General features: G+C 37.4%; 1 protein-coding gene across 1 annotated transcript in view; it reads left to right on the top strand.

Annotated features, from left to right (window-relative positions):
* Positions 1–7457, top strand: part of LOC106091105 (uncharacterized) — a 32879-nt gene extending 25422 nt beyond the window's left edge. Inside the window, exons 4-6 of the mRNA XM_059367908.1 lie at positions 6439–6709; positions 6876–7054; positions 7130–7457. Coding sequence (XP_059223891.1) covers positions 6439–6709; positions 6876–7054; positions 7130–7260 — 581 coding nt within the window. The 3' untranslated portion in view covers positions 7261–7457. The remainder of the gene's footprint in view (positions 1–6438; positions 6710–6875; positions 7055–7129) is intronic.
* Positions 7458–20513: the final 13056 nt, after the last annotated feature.

The following is a 20513-nucleotide window of genomic DNA, read 5'->3' as shown; positions in this document are numbered from 1 at the left end:
TTTCGAACCGAACACTGATTTTGGTAATAAAATTCAATGATTTGCAAGCGTTGCTCGTTAGTAAGTCTATTCATGATGAAATGTCAAAGCATACTGAGCATCTTTCTCTTTGACACCATGTCTGAAATCCCACGTGATCTGTCAAATACTAATGCATGAAAATCCTAACCTCAAAAAAATCACCCTTTAGTTCACTTGAGTTTATAAAAAGATGGAGCAAGGAACTAAATTATATCTCTGTCGCGAAGAATTTACATATATCTTTGGAACGTTGCACACTGGAATATGGTTCGGTAATATGGGATCCTGTTTATACTATACATTCCTATAAAATTAAATTGAAAACATTACCTACATATGAATTCAGGCTTAATCTGATTAAGTTATCAACACTATTTAGCCGCAGATAGATGTTAAACCTTACAATTCTAACGAATGTCCTACATTACGAAATATCTTCCGAATTTATTATGAACCGTATATATCTAAATGTTACAATTCGTAAAACAAGAAATTTTCAGCTTCTTTCCACACAATATTTTCAAAGTGATTACTCTTACAATGATCCCCTTCGTCGCATTTGCTGTGATTTCAATAAGTACTGTCACATCTTTATTTTGTCTGAAAAGTAAAGTTTGGTAAAACGTCAAATTATTTTGCATTTAAATTTGTAATTAACTTACAAGTCATTGTTACCAATAATAATTTGTATTGTATATATGTGTAGTGTATATAAGTCAGTAAGGATTTATTATCTATAGACTTAACAATAGTAAAAAAAATTCGCATGGCAATTTTTAACCATTATCCTTTGTTTGCCTATAAATAAAGATGGGCGATTTGCAGATATCTTGGGTATAAAAACATTTTTCAAAAAATTTTTGATCTTCTGACCTCATAAAATCGGACTTTTGTTATATATATATAGACCGATCTCCAGACTAAAAGTCTTGAGGCAATAAATTGGTAATTTTTCACGAATTTCGATGAAATTTGGCAAAGTCAGTTCTGGTAGACCCCTATTCATTTCAGTAAAGTGCGGTTCAAATCGGACTATATTTGGATATCGCTGCCCTATAGACCGACCACCCGATCTCCCGATATAGGGTATTGAGGTTTCGAACCGAACACTGATTTTGGTAATAAAATTCAATGATTTGCAAGCGTTGCTCGTTAGTAAGTCTATTCATGATGAAATGTCAAAGCATACTGAGCATCTTTCTCTTTGACACCATGTCTGAAATCCCACGTGATCTGTCAAATACTAATGCATGAAAATCCTAACCTCAAAAAAATCACCCTTTAGTTCACTTGAGTTTATAAAAAGATGGAGCAAGGAACTAAATTATATCTCTGTCGCGAAGAATTTACATATATCTTTGGAACGTTGCACACTGGAATATGGTTCGGTAATATGGGATCCTGTTTATACTATACATTCCTATAAAATTAAATTGAAAACATTACCTACATATGAATTCAGGCTTAATCTGATTAAGTTATCAACACTATTTAGCCGCAGATAGATGTTAAACCTTACAATTCTAACGAATGTCCTACATTACGAAATATCTTCCGAATTTATTATGAACCGTATATATCTAAATGTTACAATTCGTAAAACAAGAAATTTTCAGCTTCTTTCCACACAATATTTTCAAAGTGATTACTCTTACAATGATCCCCTTCGTCGCATTTGCTGTGATTTCAATAAGTACTGTCACATCTTTATTTTGTCTGAAAAGTAAAGTTTGGTAAAACGTCAAATTATTTTGCATTTAAATTTGTAATTAACTTACAAGTCATTGTTACCAATAATAATTTGTATTGTATATATGTGTAGTGTATATGTTAACATCAAAGATGTTTGCTGGGATGTCAGCCAAACAAAAAATTCTTTATATTGGATTTCGATACCAAAAAATTGCTGATTCTATTGATTAATTCATTGACCGCTGTCAGTCAACATTGTCCGCCTGCAACAACAAACAGCGAACCATCATGATTTGTAAGCAACAATATGAAATGGTAATGGTAATGAAATGTAAGCATTTCTACAGCTAACGCAAGGGTCAACAATCCGTATCCACCAGTACCGCAGATCAACAGCAAACACAGCAAAGCGGGTAACCTGACACCTCATGACGACAACAATAACAAAATCGTCAATCAGCAAGAAACCAATAGCAGCACCAGCAACAGCACCAACCAACAGCAGCAGCGCCAACAGCAGCACCAACCAACTTCAACCTAAGTTTAAGATTTTTGATTCAGTTCTGTAAAAGCACTCAAATTAATAAAAACAGAAATTTAGTAACTGTTAACTGGCGCCCAACAATCCATCAACGCACCCGGAGGCTGTGACCAAGGACCAAAAAAAAACAGAAATGTAGTAACTGTTAACTGGCGCCCAACAATCCATCAACGCACCCGGAGGCTGTGACCAAGGACCAAAAAAACACCCTAGAAGACCACAGAGGCTGTAGCTACAACTACCGGCTCAACACACGTCAACAAGTAAGCGGACGATTCTCCAAGTAGATTTAACGAAAGGACAACGAAATCGCCTCTATGGACGTATGGAAAATCTTTATAGGGATACATTTGTAAGTAGGCAGTGAACAAAAAAAAAAAAAGTTGTGAATCGTAGATTTAATAATTAAGAAGAATTTAAATACAAAAGTGAAAAAAATGTGAAAACTCTGGTAGAGAAAAAAATTTTGGTGAATAATTAAAGAATTTAAAAATTGTAACTTCAGGAAATAGAAAAATCAATAGAATTAAGAAAAGTTGGAAAAAGTTAGATTTAATAATTAAGAAGAATTTAAATACAAAAGTGAAAAAAATGTGAAAACTCTGGTAGAGAAAAAATTTTGGTGAATAATTAAAGAATTTAAAAATTGTAACTTCAGGAAATAGAAAAATCAATAGAATTAAGAAAAGTTGGAAAAAGTTAGATTTAATAATTAAGAAGAATTTAAGTACAAAAGTGAAAAAAATGTGAAAACTCTGGTAGAGAAAAAAATTTTGGTGAATAATTAAAGAATTTAAAAATTGTAACTTCAGGAAATAGAAAAATCAATAGAATTAAGAAAAGTTGGAAAAAGTTAGATTTAATAATTAAGAAGAATTTAAGTACGAAAGTGAAAAAAATGTGAAAACTCTGGTAGAGAAAAAAATTTTGGTGAATAATTAAAGAATTTAAAAATTGTAACTTCAGGAAATAGAAAAATCAATAGAATTAAGAAAAGTTGGAAATGGATCGCCGGAAATCCAGATCACGACAATTTCGAGATAATAGAGCAAAAAATTAACAATGTTTTGTCAAGCAATAATAGGCAGGTTGTAATAAATAATCTGTCTCTAAAAAAAAAAAATAGATGAACTCACAGAAAATACCAACAAAATTATAAAAATTGTAAAAACCAATGAAAATTTTATAACCATGCTCAAAATGAAAATTGACCTTTTAAAGGAAGAAATTGTTAATGTAAATTATGCCATTCACTGGGCAAAGTCCGGCATAATAAATTCATTTGTATTGTCGAACACTGAAGTGAATATTGCAAAAGAGCTTTTCGAGAAAGATTCAATTCCCTTTGTAAACATAGAAGAAATATTCGAATTCTCTGAAGTAAAAATTGCATCAAATGAAAAATCACTTATTTATATTGTCAATGTACCGACTACGAATTTAGATTCCTGCAGTAAACTCTTGATTAAACCCACTAAGAGTGGGGATCTTATTAATAAAATTGATTATAATGAAATACTAGTTTGTAAAAATGAATCCTATGGGATCCTTAAACCATGTAAATCTTTCAATAATCTGACTGTTTGTAATTTAAATAATGTCAAAAGAATAGAAAAAGAAAATTGTTTGTTAAATCTTTTAAAAAAGCGTAGAAGCAAACTGTACTTTATTGAGACATAGCACCACCCCTACAGTAGAGGAAGTCTTGCCTGGGATGATTCTACTAAATCAATTCGATGGTACCATTCTCATCAACGACGAGCAGTACAATCTTACGGGAACCTTCATAATCAAGTTTCAAAACGCTTCCATAACAATTGACAACGAGACATACAACTATTTCCAAACAACGTATGCCGAACCATTACCTGCAATCCTACAACCTAGATCTCCTGGATCAAAAATAGAAGAAGTAACCACTTTGGAATTTGTAAAAAGGATCCATCTAAACAATACAAAAGCGATAGAACTGTTGAACATTAAAAACAAATGGAGTGCGGCCGTGCATTTACTCACAATAGCTGCAGCTCTCATTCTGGTATTGTTCTTGATAAGAAGAAAGCAGCGCCCATTGATTGAAACCGTTAATCTAGCATCTCCCAATCAACTATCAGTTCCGACATCGAATTCAACAAACTTTCCAAGAGACGTACCAAGATTATCTCAGATACCTTACTTCTAACGGTATTACGATCGAGGACGCTCGTAACTAAGAGGGGAGGTGTTAACATCAAAGATGTTTGCTGGGATGTCAGCCAAACAAAAAATTCTTTATATTGGATTTCGATACCAAAAAATTGCTGATTCTATTGATTAATTCATTGACCGCTGTCAGTCAACATTGTCCGCCTGCAACAACAAACAGCGAACCATCATGATTTGTAAGCAACAATATGAAATGGTAATGGTAATGAAATGTAAGCATTTCTACAGCTAACGCAAGGGTCAACAATCCGTATCCACCAGTACCGCAGATCAACAGCAAACACAGCAAAGCGGGTAACCTGACACCTCATGACGACAACAATAACAAAATCGTCAATCAGCAAGAAACCAATAGCAGCACCAGCAACAGCACCAACCAACAGCAGCAGCGCCAACAGCAGCACCAACCAACTTCAACCTAAGTTTAAGATTTTTGATTCAGTTCTGTAAAAGCACTCAAATTAATAAAAACAGAAATTTAGTAACTGTTAACTTATATAAGTCAGTAAGGATTTATTATCTATAGACTTAACAATAGTAAAAAAAAATTCGCATGGCAATTCGATGGGCGATTTGCAGATATCTTGGGTATAAAAACATTTTTCAAAAAATTTTTGATCTTCTGACCTCATAAAATCGGACTTTTGTTATATATATATAGACCGATCTCCAGACTAAAAGTCTTGAGGCAATAAATTGGTAATTTTTCACGAATTTCGATGAAATTTGGCAAAGTCAGTTCTGGTAGACCCCTATTCATTTCAGTAAAGTGCGGTTCAAATCGGACTATATTTGGATATCGCTGCCCTATAGACCGACCACCCGATCTCCCGATATAGGGTATTGAGGTCATAAAAGATCCATTTATTACCCGAATTCGCTGAAATCTGGCACAGTGTGTTCTGGTAGACCCCAATCCATTCCTGTCAAATGTGGTACAGATCGGACCATATTTGGATATAGCTGCCATATACGAGTTCCGGTTCCCCTCTCGGCCTTTTTGTTGAATATCGTCCAGACTGGACCATATTTGGATATAGCTGCCATATAGACCAATATCCCGAAATAGAGCATTGAGCCCATAAAACGAGAATTTTCATCCGATTTTGATGACATTGCGTTTTAGCACCCCTCTAAATGAAAACTAATCAATTTATTGCCTCAAGACTTTAAGTCTGGAGATCGGTCTACATAGCGGCTATATTTAACTAAAATCCGATTTTATGAGATCAGAAGGTCAGGTTTATATACAAAGATACGAAATCATCAAAAATTGTTTTGGAAAATTTTTTTATATCTGCAAAATTATAAATACCCAAAAAAGATATTTATTGGGTATTTACCAAATAAATACCCAAGCGTTGGGTATTTACATGATAGAAACCCATCTTTACATATAAAGAGATACTGGACAAACAACTTAATAATTGCGATCCATGATGGAGGGTATATAAGATTCGGTCTGGTCGAACTTAGCACTCTTTTGCTTGTTTAGCATAACTTTGTTAGAATAAGGAAAACTCTTAAAAAAAATGTTCGCGATGCCAAGTATATTTCTGTCAAAGATAAGATGTCAATAATATTATTCTGAAAAAAAACCAAACGCTCTGATATTGAGTGGAAATCCACATCACACGCAACATTAACGTGTCCTAGATCAAGTTTTGAGCAAAACAAAATAATAATCAACCAGAGACAAATATTCATTCATTGAACGATAAAGAACACGTTAATAATTTCATTTGCTTTGTAAAATTCTTTACAATGATAAGAGCTACGAACAGTAAACAGCAGTTCCAGCAACGTTGCGATAAACAAACCTATTTTTCCAACTTCAATAACCGGAAGGGGGACTATAAAAGTACCCAAAAACTTGGCACCGACAACAGTTTCACTTGTGAGTCTCATTACCACATCAGTAGGACCTTCTTTCAACGAACACAACACAAAGCTAACAAACAACTTTGTCTATTAATTAAATATGGCTGGTATTAAAGCAATGACGACGGTGGCAGTGGCTTTGGTGGTCATGACCCACTCAATTGGAGTCTCTGGCCAAGTGATTTCGTCTAATCGCTGTCCCACCAACATCGACGTTGTACCCAACTTTGATATACCCGAGTATATGGGCTTATGGTACGAGTACGCCAAATACCCCAACTACTTTCAGGGTGATGGCACTTGTGTGACAGCCGAGTACACGCTGCAGAACGATGGCATAGTAGCTGTGAAAAACAGTCAGATCGATGCGTAAGTCAAAATCAGTAGAGCTGTCGAAAAAGTTCGGTGAAGTGGGTTTTCTTTGTTTATGTTTTACTTTAGCATTGTTTTTTATTTCATTGTTCTATTTGCACTTCTTTCACATTTTCAAGGTAAACTCATACATTTTATTACTTTGAATTGTTTTTCTTTTTAGAAACGGCACTCCTGAAGAAATTCTGGGCACTGCCACAGCTGTATCCAATGGCAAACTCTTGGTCAGCTTCCCCGTCAATCCCGCTCTTAATACCACCACCAACTACTGGGTACTCGACACGGACTACTGCACCTTTAGCGTTGTCTACTCCTGCCAAAACATCATCACCCAATCGTCAAGTAAATGCTAATGGCTTGTTTTTTATTTGCTCTTTTTGTGCAAAAAAATTTTTATTATTTTTTTTTCGTTTTTAGCATTTGTTTGGATATTGACACGCGAGCGTTTGCCTACGCAGGACACCATTGCTACGGCAACGAAAGTGCTGACTGACAACGGAATCTCCTTGAATCCATTGTTATACACCAATCAATCGGGATGTACTTAATGAATAATGTGGTGGCCCTTTGAATTGTAATCATCAAACACTTAGGCTTTTTCATAAGATACAGTATTGTTTTTTTTTTTTAAGAATCTTAAAAATTCCCTGTACATATGAAAGTATGTGGCTGTGAATCATTGCTGGCACTTATTGTTGACTTATATTGTTTGATTTGATAAAATAAAAAAGTTGAAATCCTTAAACGATTCTAGTTGGAAATTTTGTCTAGGGAATTGATTGTGGAATTTATATAGGAAAGACATTTTCCGACACATTCTGTGATCGGTTGTGGAGCATATTGGGCTCAAATCAGAGAACGGTTTGAATGTAATTTCCATTGCCTATCAATCCGTTCTCAAAATCAATTAGGAAAGGCAAAAGTCGGGTGGAGCCTACTATATAATACCCTACACCACCGCGTCTGCATACATACTATTTTTAATGCATGAAACCTTTGTTGAAATGAAGGCAGACTTTAATTTTTGTATACATATTGAAATATTGAACAGAACCTTGTAAGATTTTCTTACGATAGGACCTAAATTATGGCAAATACAGTCTTAAAGAGTTATATCGTATGAAAGATATACATGGGCGCTATATCTCAGTCTATCCGACTTTCATGAAATTTAACATACGTACAAGGACGTCAAATAAAACATGCCAGGCAAAATGTTGGGAAGCCGTTAAAGTCCTTATCGGATGAACGATATATATGGGATCTATATCTAAATCTTTACCGTTTTTTTGACATTTTGCACACGTATTGGGACGTTAATAAAACCATCTGATGCAAAACTTTGTAAAGATCGGACCCAAACTGTGGCTTCTACAGCCTTAACTAGCCATATCGGATAAAAGATATATTGTATATGGGAGTTACATCTAAATCTTAACTGATATTGATGAAATTGCACTCGTACATCAAATAGAACATCTCATGCAAATTTGTGTAAAGATCGGACCAAAATTGTGGCAACTACCGCCTTCCAAGGCTATATCAGATAAAAGATATATATAGGAGCTACATCTAACCCTGATTCGATAATTTTGAAAATCAATAGCATTCGTCCGTAGACCAAAAAAATTACTTGTGCAAAATTTCATAAAATCGGACAACAAATGCGACCTGTACCTTGATCACAAAAAACATGGACAGACAGATAGACTGACAGACGGAATCACGAAGTGATTCTATGCCGATCGGTATATTTATCAATGGGTCTATCTCTTCGCTTTCTTAGCATTACAAATAAATGCATAAAGTTATAATACCTTGTACCACAGTGGTATTTTAGGGTATACAAATTGGGTCCGTGTACCTAGGGATCCGTCCCACTTAAAACCCACATTAAGAATACAAATATGGTATTCAAAGAAACTGGTGGCCGCCATTTTGCAAAAAATCCTATACGGGGTAGAAAACATTGTTGACTAGGGGCGGCTTTTAGGGAAGCAGCTTCGTATGCTAACAAAGCAATTCCGAATAGAATGGATAAAAATATGATTAGTACTGTTTGGTATTAGCTTTATTAACAAATTGATATTTGTTTTAATACCAATTTGTTAATGGTTTTAATACCAAACCGTTATTGGTTTTAGTACCAAACCGTCATTGAATATTCCAACCCCGAATGATCCAAAATAAACAAGTAACAAATAAAAGCGTGCTAAGTTCGCCCGGGCTGAATCTTGGGAACCCACCACCATGGGTTCTGCTAAAAATTTATACAAAATGCATTAAGTTGAAAGGCATAATTTTGTTCTACATACCAAACTTCAGTCAAACCAACAAAAATTTAAGATTTAAGGAACCGAACAGGAATAACCGGGAGATCGGTTTATATGGGAGCTATATCAGGTTATAGACTGTTTTGGACTGTATTTGGCAAAGTTGTTGGAAGTCATAACAAAACACCGCATGCAAAATTTCAGCCAAATAGGACAAAGATAGCGGCTTGTCAGGACTCAAGAAGTCAAATCGGGAGATCAGTTTATATGGGAGCTATATCAGGTTATAGATCGATTCAGACCGTTGTTGGAAGTCTTAACAGAACACTTCGTGCAAAATTTGAGCCAAATCGCATAAGTATTAAGGCAGGTAAGGGCTCAAGAAATCAAAACGGTACATCGGCTTATATGGGAGCTATATCAGGTTATACAACCGTACTTGGCACAGTTGTTAGAAGTCATAACAGAACACTACATGCAAAATTTCAGCCAAATCGCACAAAACTTGCGGCTTATAAGGTCTCAAAAAGTCAAATCGGGAGAGTGGGATATATGGGAGCTATAACATAATCTGAACCGATATGGCCCATGGGAACCCAACTTCAACCCAAAGACCTACATCAATATTAAGTATCTGTGCAAAATATCAAGCGGCTAGCTCTACGCGTTCTACCGCTATCGTGATTTCGACGGACGGACCAACGGACGGATATGGCTATATCGACTCAGAACGTGGAGACGATCTAGAATATATATACTTTAGGGGTCTTAGACGAATATTTCGAGGTGTTACAAACGGATCGACTAGATTAGTATACTCCCATCCTATGGTGGTGGGTATAAAAAAGAAATTTAGTTCGGCCGTGCCGAACTTTGGATACCCATCACCTCGGATGTATATGTAAACCACCTTTCGTGTTAATCCGGTAAAAAATGCAGCTATATCCAAATATGGTCCGATTTGGATCAAATTAGGCACTAACATTGAGTAGCCTAATAAATACAAGCAACTGTTCAATTTTGGTTTAATATTTGTCTCTTTGGCAGCTATATCCAAATATAGACCGATCTGAACCACATAGGACACGGACATAGAAAAGTCTAACATAAGGTACTGTGTCAAATTTCAGCGAAATCGGACAATAAATGTGACTTTTATTGGCCCAAGACTTTTAATCGAAAGATCCGTCTATAAAGTCTATACACTTTTGCATGCGTTTGAACCGATTGTCGAAGCACTTTTGCCACTCTCTGAACGCATCAAACGCTTCTTCAGGTGTCGAACGTTGACCTCTCATTTTAGTTTTTATGTACAGAAATAAAAAGAAGTCATTCGGTGCCAAATCAGGACTATACGGCGGATGACTCACCAAATCGATGTTTTGAGTGCTCAAAAATACAGTTGGTTGAGCCGGTGTGTAAGAGCATTATCGTGGTGAAGAGCGATCCGTCTTTGGCGGTAGGTTTTCCTGATTTCTTGGAAGACAACTGCCGAACATATGGTTGTGTACCACTCAGAATTGACTGTTCTGCGTTGTTCTAGTGGTACAATTGCGACATGCCTAATTTTTCCAAAAAAAAAAAAAAAAACAGGCGATCATTTGCTTGGAAGTGCTTCGTGTACGAGCAACTTTTGTTCGATTTGGCTCTTCTTGAAACACCAGCTGCTGTTTACTTTCGGGCTCATAAGCGTAAATCCACGATTCATGACCTGTCACGATTTCATAAACGTGTGTCGAAGCACCGTGATCGTACTTTTGGAGCATTTCTTTCAACCAATCGGCACGATCTCTTTTTTGAATTATTTGGGATCCAACGCGAACAAATTTTTTTGACGGACAAATGTTCATGCAATATTGAATGTATGCTGGTCCCACTAATGCCTAAGGTTGTCTCAAGCTCACGATAGGTCACATAACGATCTTACAATATCTTTTTTCGCACTGCATCAATGGTTTTTGGAACAACAACTGATTTGGACGACATTCACGAAAAAGCGCTCGTAAATCAAAACTTTTTGAGTACGCATTCCCTAAAAAAATTTTAGCTTTACAAAGGAGCTCTCAGTTGACAGATTGCAACACATATATAAAAGGTAACCCTCGTATATATACTTTATGGGGCCTTAGATCAATATTTCAAGGTGTTACAAATGGAATATCAAAGTTTGTATACCCCCATCCTATGGCGAAGGGTATAAAGTTGTTACACACTGACCAAACTGAATTTGGTTGTTTACAGCAATTGATTCCATATCCGTAGATTCCCAGAAGTGGTTCTTATATGAGTACACCAACACAGCATAGTTTATCACACAAGAGACTTTATCATATTTTTGATATAGATAACATCCTTAGAAATTGTATTATTTCCATTTTTCCCACTTTCGAATATTTGAACACGTATTTACGCACGCAAATCGTAAAAAAACATTTCATTCATTAAAACAAATATTTTATAATCGCGTACAAAAGATGTACAAAACTAAAAAAGTAAAAGCGCAAGTTCGGCCGGGCCGAAACTTATATTCCCTCCACCATGGATCGTATTTGTCGAGTTCTGTTCGCGGTATATCTTTTTAGGCAAACAAAGGATAAAACAAAATAATTGCTATTCTATTGGAGCTATATCAAGTTTTTCAGACCATAATCGAATTGAATATTGGATACCATAGTCATTGTGTAAAATTGCAGCAAATTCGAATAAGAATTGCATCCTTTAGGGAGTCAAGTAGTAAAATAGGGAGATCGGTTTATATGGGAGGTCTATCAGGCTATAGACCGATTCAGACCATATTAGACACGTATGTTGAAGGTCATGGGAGAACCATTGTAAAAAATTTCAGCCAAATCGGATAAGAATTGCGCCCTCTAGAGGCTCAAAAATTCAAGATCCAAGACCAGTTTATATGACAGCTATATAAAAACATGGACCGATATGGCCCATTTACAATCGCAACCGACCCACACTAATAACAAGTATTTGTCCAAAATTTCATGTTGCTAGCTTAACTCCTTCGAAAATTAGCGTGCTTTTGACAGACAGACGGACGGACATGGCTAGATCGACTTAAAATGTCATGACGATCAAGAATATGTATACTTCATGAGGTCTTAGACGACCGTAGCGCAGAGGTTTGAAGTCTGCCTATGACGCTGAACGCTAGGGTTCGAGTCCTAGCAGGGACATCAGAAAATTTTTCAGCGGTGGTTATCCCCTCCTATGCTGGCGACATTTGTTAGGTAATTTGCCATGTTCTACCCAAAGAGGTGTCGCTCTACGGCACGCCGTTCGGACTCGGCTATATAAAGGAGGCCCCTTATCATTGAACATAAAATTAAATCGGACAGCACTCATTGATTTGTGAGAAGTTAGCCCCAGTTACTTAATCGAATGTTCATGGGCAAATTTGCATTTTCATACAAATAGAATGACGAAAGTAGTATACCTTGATCCTTGGTGGAGGGTATAAAAACGCATTTTCCGCCATGACAAGAATACAAATGTGACACCGTCAATTCGTAATAGACTCCTTAGCCTAGAATTAACTTAGTACCAAATGGTATTTGCCACAAACGTGAACAAAATAATACCAGTCGGAATTGACAATGTACCGTCGTTTTTTGTCAGTGTACTTAAAATATATATCACTTAATCCACATATTGTTATGATTGTCAACGAAATATGAATGCGTTACAAAAGCGAATGGTAGCTATCTGTTCTCTAGTTCAGATATCGGGTTGCCTTGTACAACTCACTGTTCCAAATTTCTGCCAAATTGAGTAATAAATGCAAGTTATATGGGTTTAAGACTAAAATCATCAGATCGGTCTATATGGCAGCTATATCGAAATTTGGTTATTGGGTTAAAATATGCCTGTAATGGCTTTCGTCTGATGTGGACCATATTGGGTGATGGGTATGGATGTAGACGGGTTTAATAAAACCCACTTTTTAAAATTTCACCCAAGTCGGGTTATAAAGGCACCTGTTATGAGCTTAAAACTCAAAACCTAGAGATCGGTCTATAAGGCAGCCATATTCAAATTAGCTCCTATCGCGACTATATTGGGGCGAACGGCGAGAGGATTAATGCAACTCATTTTTCCAAATGTGGGCGAAATTGGATAATCAATGCGTTTGCTATGAGCTTAAGATCCTGAATTGGCACATCGTTCTATACGACAGCTACTTGCCTAGGCGCTCAGTACAACTCGCCGTTTGAAATTAAAGCTAAATCGGGTAATAAGTGCGCCTTCTATGGGCTTAAGATCCTGTATATGGCATCTATAGCCAAATATATAGTTCGATTTTGCCCTTTCAAAAGCTTAACCTGCGTATGGAAAACCTAAGGATCTGTACCGAATTTCATCTCAATATCTCTATTTTTACAGGCTACAGCGTTATTAAAACTCAAGAATTATACAACGCACAGTACTCCAAACGGCGAAAAAGTGGGAACAAATTGGAAAAAAAGCCCACAACTTTTTATCTGTTGATCTGAGCGGTAAAAAACGTTCTGTAGCTAATGACCTAAACAGCCAATGCTGTCATATCCCAGATACTAACACCGGTTTTAACAAAACTTAATGTAGATTTGAAATAGGTTTATTTGACATATTTCCTTCATGGAACTGTCAAAAAACCTATTTTAAGGCTTCATTAATTTTTGTGAATACCGCCGTAAATTTATATTCACCATTAGCTTAATATTTACTAAGTAGGTAAATGTTGAACCGTTGAGTGGAGCGGACGTTCCGCAAAATGTTCTTCAACTGTTAATAGGTAGTAACTTTTCGGCAGATCTCGAGCTTAGGGAGTAGGCTTAGAATGGACTCGAAAGACCCAACAGCTGCGGTGGTTAAATCAGGCCGTAGCATGTTGTCTGCTACTGAGACCTCGACTGGTGGATCGGCTGCGGATTTTGACGAAGATACCTGGTTCGAGTCTTCAAGACAAGGCCAAACCTATTTTATCTTCGCATGCTTATAATTTTCCTAGGACATTCCCTGGCAAAACTAATAAAAAGCTCATCGATTTTAGGATTTTTAAGAGACTTGGTGCGAATGATCCTAAAATCCGTACCAATAAGAAGAGAGGCTGCCTTAATTAGAATAGGAGATTCATTACAAAGCTTACCCCAAAAGCTACATGGATAGATTCGGAAACGGCACAGCAAGGCTGTTGTCTGCTACTGAGACCTCGACTAGTGGATCGGCTGCGGATTTTGACGAAGATACCTGGTTCGAGTCTTCAAGACAAGGCCAAACCTATTTTATCTTCGCATGCTTATAATTTTCCTAGGACATTCCCTGGCAAAACTAATAAAAAGCTCATCGATTTTAGGTTTTTTAAGAGACTTGGTGCGAATGATCCTTAAATCCGTACCAATAAGAAGAGAGGCTGCCTTAATTAGAATAGGAGATTCATTACAAAGCTTACCCCAAAAGCTACATGGATAGATTCGGAAACGGCACAGCACCGGAGGACAAGGCGAACAATAGTAATATGGGTCCAATAACGTTTGCCAATGTCACTAAGGACAGCTTGGTGATGGTAGTTGTCGACAAAGAAGAAGAACAGGGATGCATAATAAGGAACAATTGGAGTGGGATAGTCAATAGATACTCCGACGTCCTTGCGGAGTTGCCGGGATTTTCTCCAATACAAGGTTGTATCGGCCGATACAATGCAAATTAACTATTTTCGGAGATAAACGTTCAATTTAAATTTATCGTTGCGCCCTTTACAACCAATGGCACACATATGGATACCATGGATACCTTTTGAATCTATTCTTGGGAGACAAGGGACTAAAATCCCAATCTTCTAACCACCGACTGGAAAATTGGTTGATTGGATGAGGCAAATTGCGACAGGTGAAATGCAATATTCGTACTAAACTTCAACAGATCTCATCTCTAAAGTCTGGAAGATTGCTGAAAATTTGAGAATGAAAATTTGTGTGGATAAACTCCTAGCGGTCTCAGAAGAAAAGGATAACGCAAAAGTGGTGCAAATTTTTAATCCTAACTGTGGTCTGGCTTCTGCAGATAAATCTCCGGCACTGTAAGTCTGCTGCGGCTGCACTAAAGGTATTTCTGATGGCTGGACCATTTGATATTGTTCTTAATCAGGAAAATAGGTGTATGGAGGGATGGTTCGTGGACTTAGTATTCCAGAATTTAAACTACTCAAGGGTACGAACAATGGGAAACACAGAGCCTGTATTCTTGCAATTTCCGTCGCTAAGCACTGAAGATTCAGAATTTGCCAGCCTTGAAATATAAATCTGATTACTGGCTGCCTTCCCTATATATGGCTCACGATTTTGTAGGGAAGAAAAGCCTCAATTTAGGAAGTGATGCTAATGCATATCACCAGATATGGTCAAGTTCGGATGTCAACGAAAAGGATGAGCTGTTTATCGAATATATTATAAGTTGCAATCTGGCGATTTGTAATTAAGGAAATAAACCGACGTTGATTATCAGAAACAGGCAGGAAGGACTAGATGTTAGCATTGAATGAGAAAATATCAGAGGAGAGATACATATGTAACTGTTAAGTGTTAGATGGTCATAGCTTCACACAGATCAATGTATATTAGCTTCAGTCTTGGAGAAAATACTGCATACGTGATCCCTCGGCTAAACAGAATAAAAAGCCACAAGGCCACCACATGACTGTGACGTCTATATGGCTGAGCTATGAAAATACACGGGCGAGCTAAAAAAGTCCCAGAACAAATCATGGGTGGTATTCTGCAGCTCCGTGGAGGATACATCTGAGGATGTGAACATTCGCATGTTGTTGGACTTTGCAAAACGATCTGGATGGTCGAACGATAGGAACAAGAAGGCATATTCCTTCTCCCTTTGTTGTGATACACATTGGAAGAAAACGTTTGAGTTTGCCACTTAAACCTTACCTAACCATGACATCTATAGTACAACGCGTTACCTTTCGGTGTTGTTGTGACACCTCTCTGAAGCCATCGCAGTTCATGTAAGGCGGTACTGTCGACCTTTTATTTCTCCATTACATTTACCAGTACGTCACCGAACCTTCCCTGTATAAGTTCTGCAAAAAGTATCTACTAACAAGTAAGAGAGTGCTAAGTTCGGCAGGGCCGAATCTTATATGCCCTCCACCATGGATAGCGTTCTTGTCGAGTTCTTTGCACGGTATCTCTTTTTCGGCAAACAAAGAATAATGAAAAAGAATTGTTATGCTATTGGAGATATATCAAGTTATAGTCCGATTCGGACCATAAGTAAATTGAATGTTGAAGACCATAGTAGAAGTCATTGGGTAATATTTCAGTCCATTCGGATAAGAACTGCGCCTTGTACGGGCTCAAGAAGCATATACGGCAGATCGGTTTATATGGGAGCTGTATCAGGCTATAGATCAATTAATAACATGTTGGACACGTATGTTGAAGGCCGTTGTACAAAATTTGAGTCAAATCGGATAAGAATTGCGCCCTCTAGAGGCTTTAGAAGTCAAGATCCCAGATAGGTTTATATGACAACTAAATCAGGTTATATATCGATTTGAACCATATTTATCGCAATTGGGGGAAGTCATAACAAAATACTTCATGTTAAATTTCAGCCAAATTGGATAAGAATTGCGCCCTCTAGTGGTTCAAGAAGACAAGAGTCATGATCGGTTTATATGGCAGCTATATCAGGTTATAGACCAATTTGTTTCATATTTGGTGCAGTTGTTGGAAGTTATACAAAACATACAACTTCATGCTATATTTCAGCCAAAACGGATAAGAACTGCGCCCTCCAATGGTTCAAGAAGTCAAGATCCAAGATCGGTTTATATGTCAATTGTATCAGGCTATATACCGATTTAACCCATATTTTACGCAGTTGTTTGTAGTCATAACAAACAACTTCATGCAAAATTTCAGCCAAATCGAAGGAGAATTGCGCACTCTATTGGTTCAAGAAGTCAAGATACCAAAACACTACGTGCAAAATCTCAGCCAAGTCGGGTAAGAATGGCGCCCTCCACTCGCTCAAAAAGTCAAGACCTAAAATCGGTTTATATGGCAGCTATATCAAAACATGAACCGATTTGAGCCATTTATCTCAACCGACCTGCACTAATAAGAAGTATTTGTGCAAAATTTCAAGCGCCAAGCTTTACTCTTTCGAAAATTTGCGTGCTTTCGACAGACGGACGGGCATGGCTAGATCGACTTAAAATTACGTGACTATCAAGAATATATATATACTTTAAGGGGTCTTAGACGCATATTTCGAGGAGTTACAAACAGAAAGACGAAATTAGTATACCCCCCATCCTATGTAGGAGGGTATAGAAATATATTCTATTAATAAAACAGATTCAGTTTCACTATTCCGTTTAGCTTAATAATCTTCTAGAAATGTATTACACATTACATCCTTAGTTTTCGTTGGCGCTAATTAATGTAATGAAACATTCCTTCCAACAATGTATAGGAGAGCTCGCAACTTTTCGATTAATAATCACATACTCAAAATTCACAAATCTGATGTGGGTGGCATGTATGAGGCATTATTCCGATCCAATATTCAACACATTTTGTAAACCGCAAACTTTGCACTGAATTTTTAAAACTCGGTATTGTTTTAGAAGATCCCACAGCTCAAATAGGTTGTAATTCGAAAAGTAATTGCCAAGTAAGCAAACCCAAATTTTCCACTGAGGGTATTCAACTAGAGAGCTATGCAAAAAATTATTTGCTATCTACAAATGTAAATAGATCTCATGGGATATATTTAGCTGTCCCTTAGTAAATGCTAATGGTCTTATTAACATTCATACATTCCTTCTTTATTTTCACACTTTTGAGCAATATCTCTTCATCTTCTTCACCGCAAAAATCTGATGTCCAACAATTTGGCCTGTTTCACAACATAGACCTCTGCTATGTATAAATATTTGGTCTTATCCATAATATTTATCAAACTCCTGTTCACTGCACGTTGGTATCCTTTTGTCCAAAGCATGTTGTGATTCGACTTATGAATAACTCGTATGTGTGCTAAACGCCTTATTACATCTGGTAAAATATGTACACACACATTTCAGTAACACGCAATTCATATCAAGATTTGCTGTTAACACCCACATCTTCCATAAATCTCCTCACAAATTGATGACTCCAGACCCAAAGGGATCAGGAAAAGGCCTAAGCACACGTGTCTTAAACAGTGTGAATATGAAATGGCATTTCAGAGAATATAAAAGGTAGCCAAAGTAATTGTTAACATACTGTTGCAGTGCAATGAGGTAAATGTGCCAACTATATAAGACATGAAATATTCTACATCAATCGCAGTAAAATCCACATTCAGCCAAAAAAAAAAAAAACAAGTAAAAGCGTACAAAGTTCGGCCGGGCCGATTCATATACCCCCGATCGCATTAGTCGAGTTCTATGCGCGGCATCTCCTTTTTCGCAAACAAAGAATATTGAATAGGAACTGATATGCTATTGGAGCTATATCAAGTTATAGTCCGATTCGGATCCTAATTGAATGCGGAACATTGTACAAGTCATTATGTAATTTTTCAGTGCATTCGGATGAGAATGGCGGCTTGTAGGGGCTCAAGAAGCCATATCGGGAGATTCATTTATATAGGAGCTGTATCAAGCTATAGATCGATTCAGATCATATTGAACACGTATGTTGAAGTTCATGAGAGAAGCCATTGTACAAAATTTCTGCCAAATCGGATGAGAATAGGGCCGCCTAGAGGCTCAAGAAGTCAAGATCCCAGATCGGTTTATATGGCAGCTATATCAGGTTATGCACCGATTTGCGCCATACCTAGCACAGTTTTTGGAAGTCATAACAAAACACCTCCTGCAAAATTTCAGTCAAATCGGATGAGAATTGCGCGCTCTATTGGCTCAAGAAGTCAAGACCCAAGATCGGTTTATATGGCAGCTATACCACATTATGAACCGATTTGAATCATACTTAGCACAGTTGTTGGAAGTCATATCAAAACACCACGTGCAGAATTTCAGTCAAAACGGATAAGAATTGCTCCCTCTAGAAGCTCAAGAAGTTAAGACCCATGATCGGTTTATATGGCAGCTATATCAAAACATGAACCGATATCGCCCATTTACAATCCCAACCGACCTACACTAATAAAAACTATTTGTGCAAAATTTCAAGCGGCTAGCTTTACTCCTTCGAAAGTTAGCGTGCTTTCGACACGATAGACGGACGGACATGGCTAGATCGACTTAAAATGACATGACGATCAAGAATACATATACTTTATGGGGTCTCAGACGCATATTTCGAGGTGTTACAAACAGAATGACGAAATTAGTGTACCCCCATACTATGGTGGAGGGTATAAAAACTATCCGACCATTTAAATTCTAACAAAACTAAAGGGCATGCCTTGTACTCGTTTATTATGATGGATAATCATAATCATCCAGATAAACTTCCCAGCTACTCACGCTCTGATGGAGACAATCAGCAAGGGCAAGATTCATATTCCCTTAATTCAGGGGCCATGGGCGACCCGGAACAAAGTTTCTGGACTGAACCATATCAACTACCAGTTATCGCTGGTACCTGGCCGAGGACCTTCGTTATTTGTCATAAAAATTTATATACTTTCCCCAGAGTATTCAATGTCGGATGCAACAGTGGTGAGACAGGGAGACGGTGGAGCATACCTTCATCTCTTTATCTGCCTTTCGACTCTCCGACACCGCCACCAACGTCGGAGCTGAAACGGCTGGAGAGGAAAGCAAAACAGACAGGAGGTGCTAATAGGGTGCGATGCGAACTCTCACCACATTTCGTGGGGTAGCACCAACACTAATAAGCGGGGCCAAGCCTTGGCAGAGTTCTTGAATACTAACGACCTAATAACACTTAATATTGGTAACATCGCTACCTTTGTAATAGGATTAGGGAGGAGGTTTAAGATGTAACAATATGTTCAGGAAATCTAATCAATGAGGTTCAGGATTGGAGGGTCTCCAAGGAACACTCTTACTCTGACCATCGCTACATTAGGTTTGGAATAGCACGGTCAGCGCCGAATCCGATAAGCTTCCGGAATAAGTTGAAAACCAACTGAACAAAATTCGGAAGGCTACTCAGAAGAAGACTTGGGTAAGATAATTTTGATTGTCCAAGCATAAAAGGCATTGACGACAATGTCAACAGGATTACGACTGCACTGGGGGAGCCTTTCGAAGATAGTTGTCCTCTTCGAGAAAAGAAATCCGTCCAAGAAAAACCCTGGGTGACCGGGAAGATACGCAACATTGGAAAAGACAGGCAAAAGGTGCCTCCTGGAAGCTTTTCTGCGAACAGGTCGATAGCGTTAATGATGCCTCCAAGGTGATAAAGTTTCTTTCAAAAACCCATGTCCACACTGAAACATTAGTAGACCACATGGAAGTGAGAGCAGAGACAACGGAGGACATGTTGAGGCTTTTGATGAAAACCCATTTTCCACAGGATACGACGGGTCTT

This window comes from Stomoxys calcitrans, chromosome 1, assembly GCF_963082655.1.
Source record: "Stomoxys calcitrans chromosome 1, idStoCalc2.1, whole genome shotgun sequence".
Taxonomy (NCBI): Eukaryota; Metazoa; Arthropoda; class Insecta; order Diptera; family Muscidae; genus Stomoxys; species Stomoxys calcitrans.
This window is presented reverse-complemented; position numbering and strand designations above follow the sequence as displayed.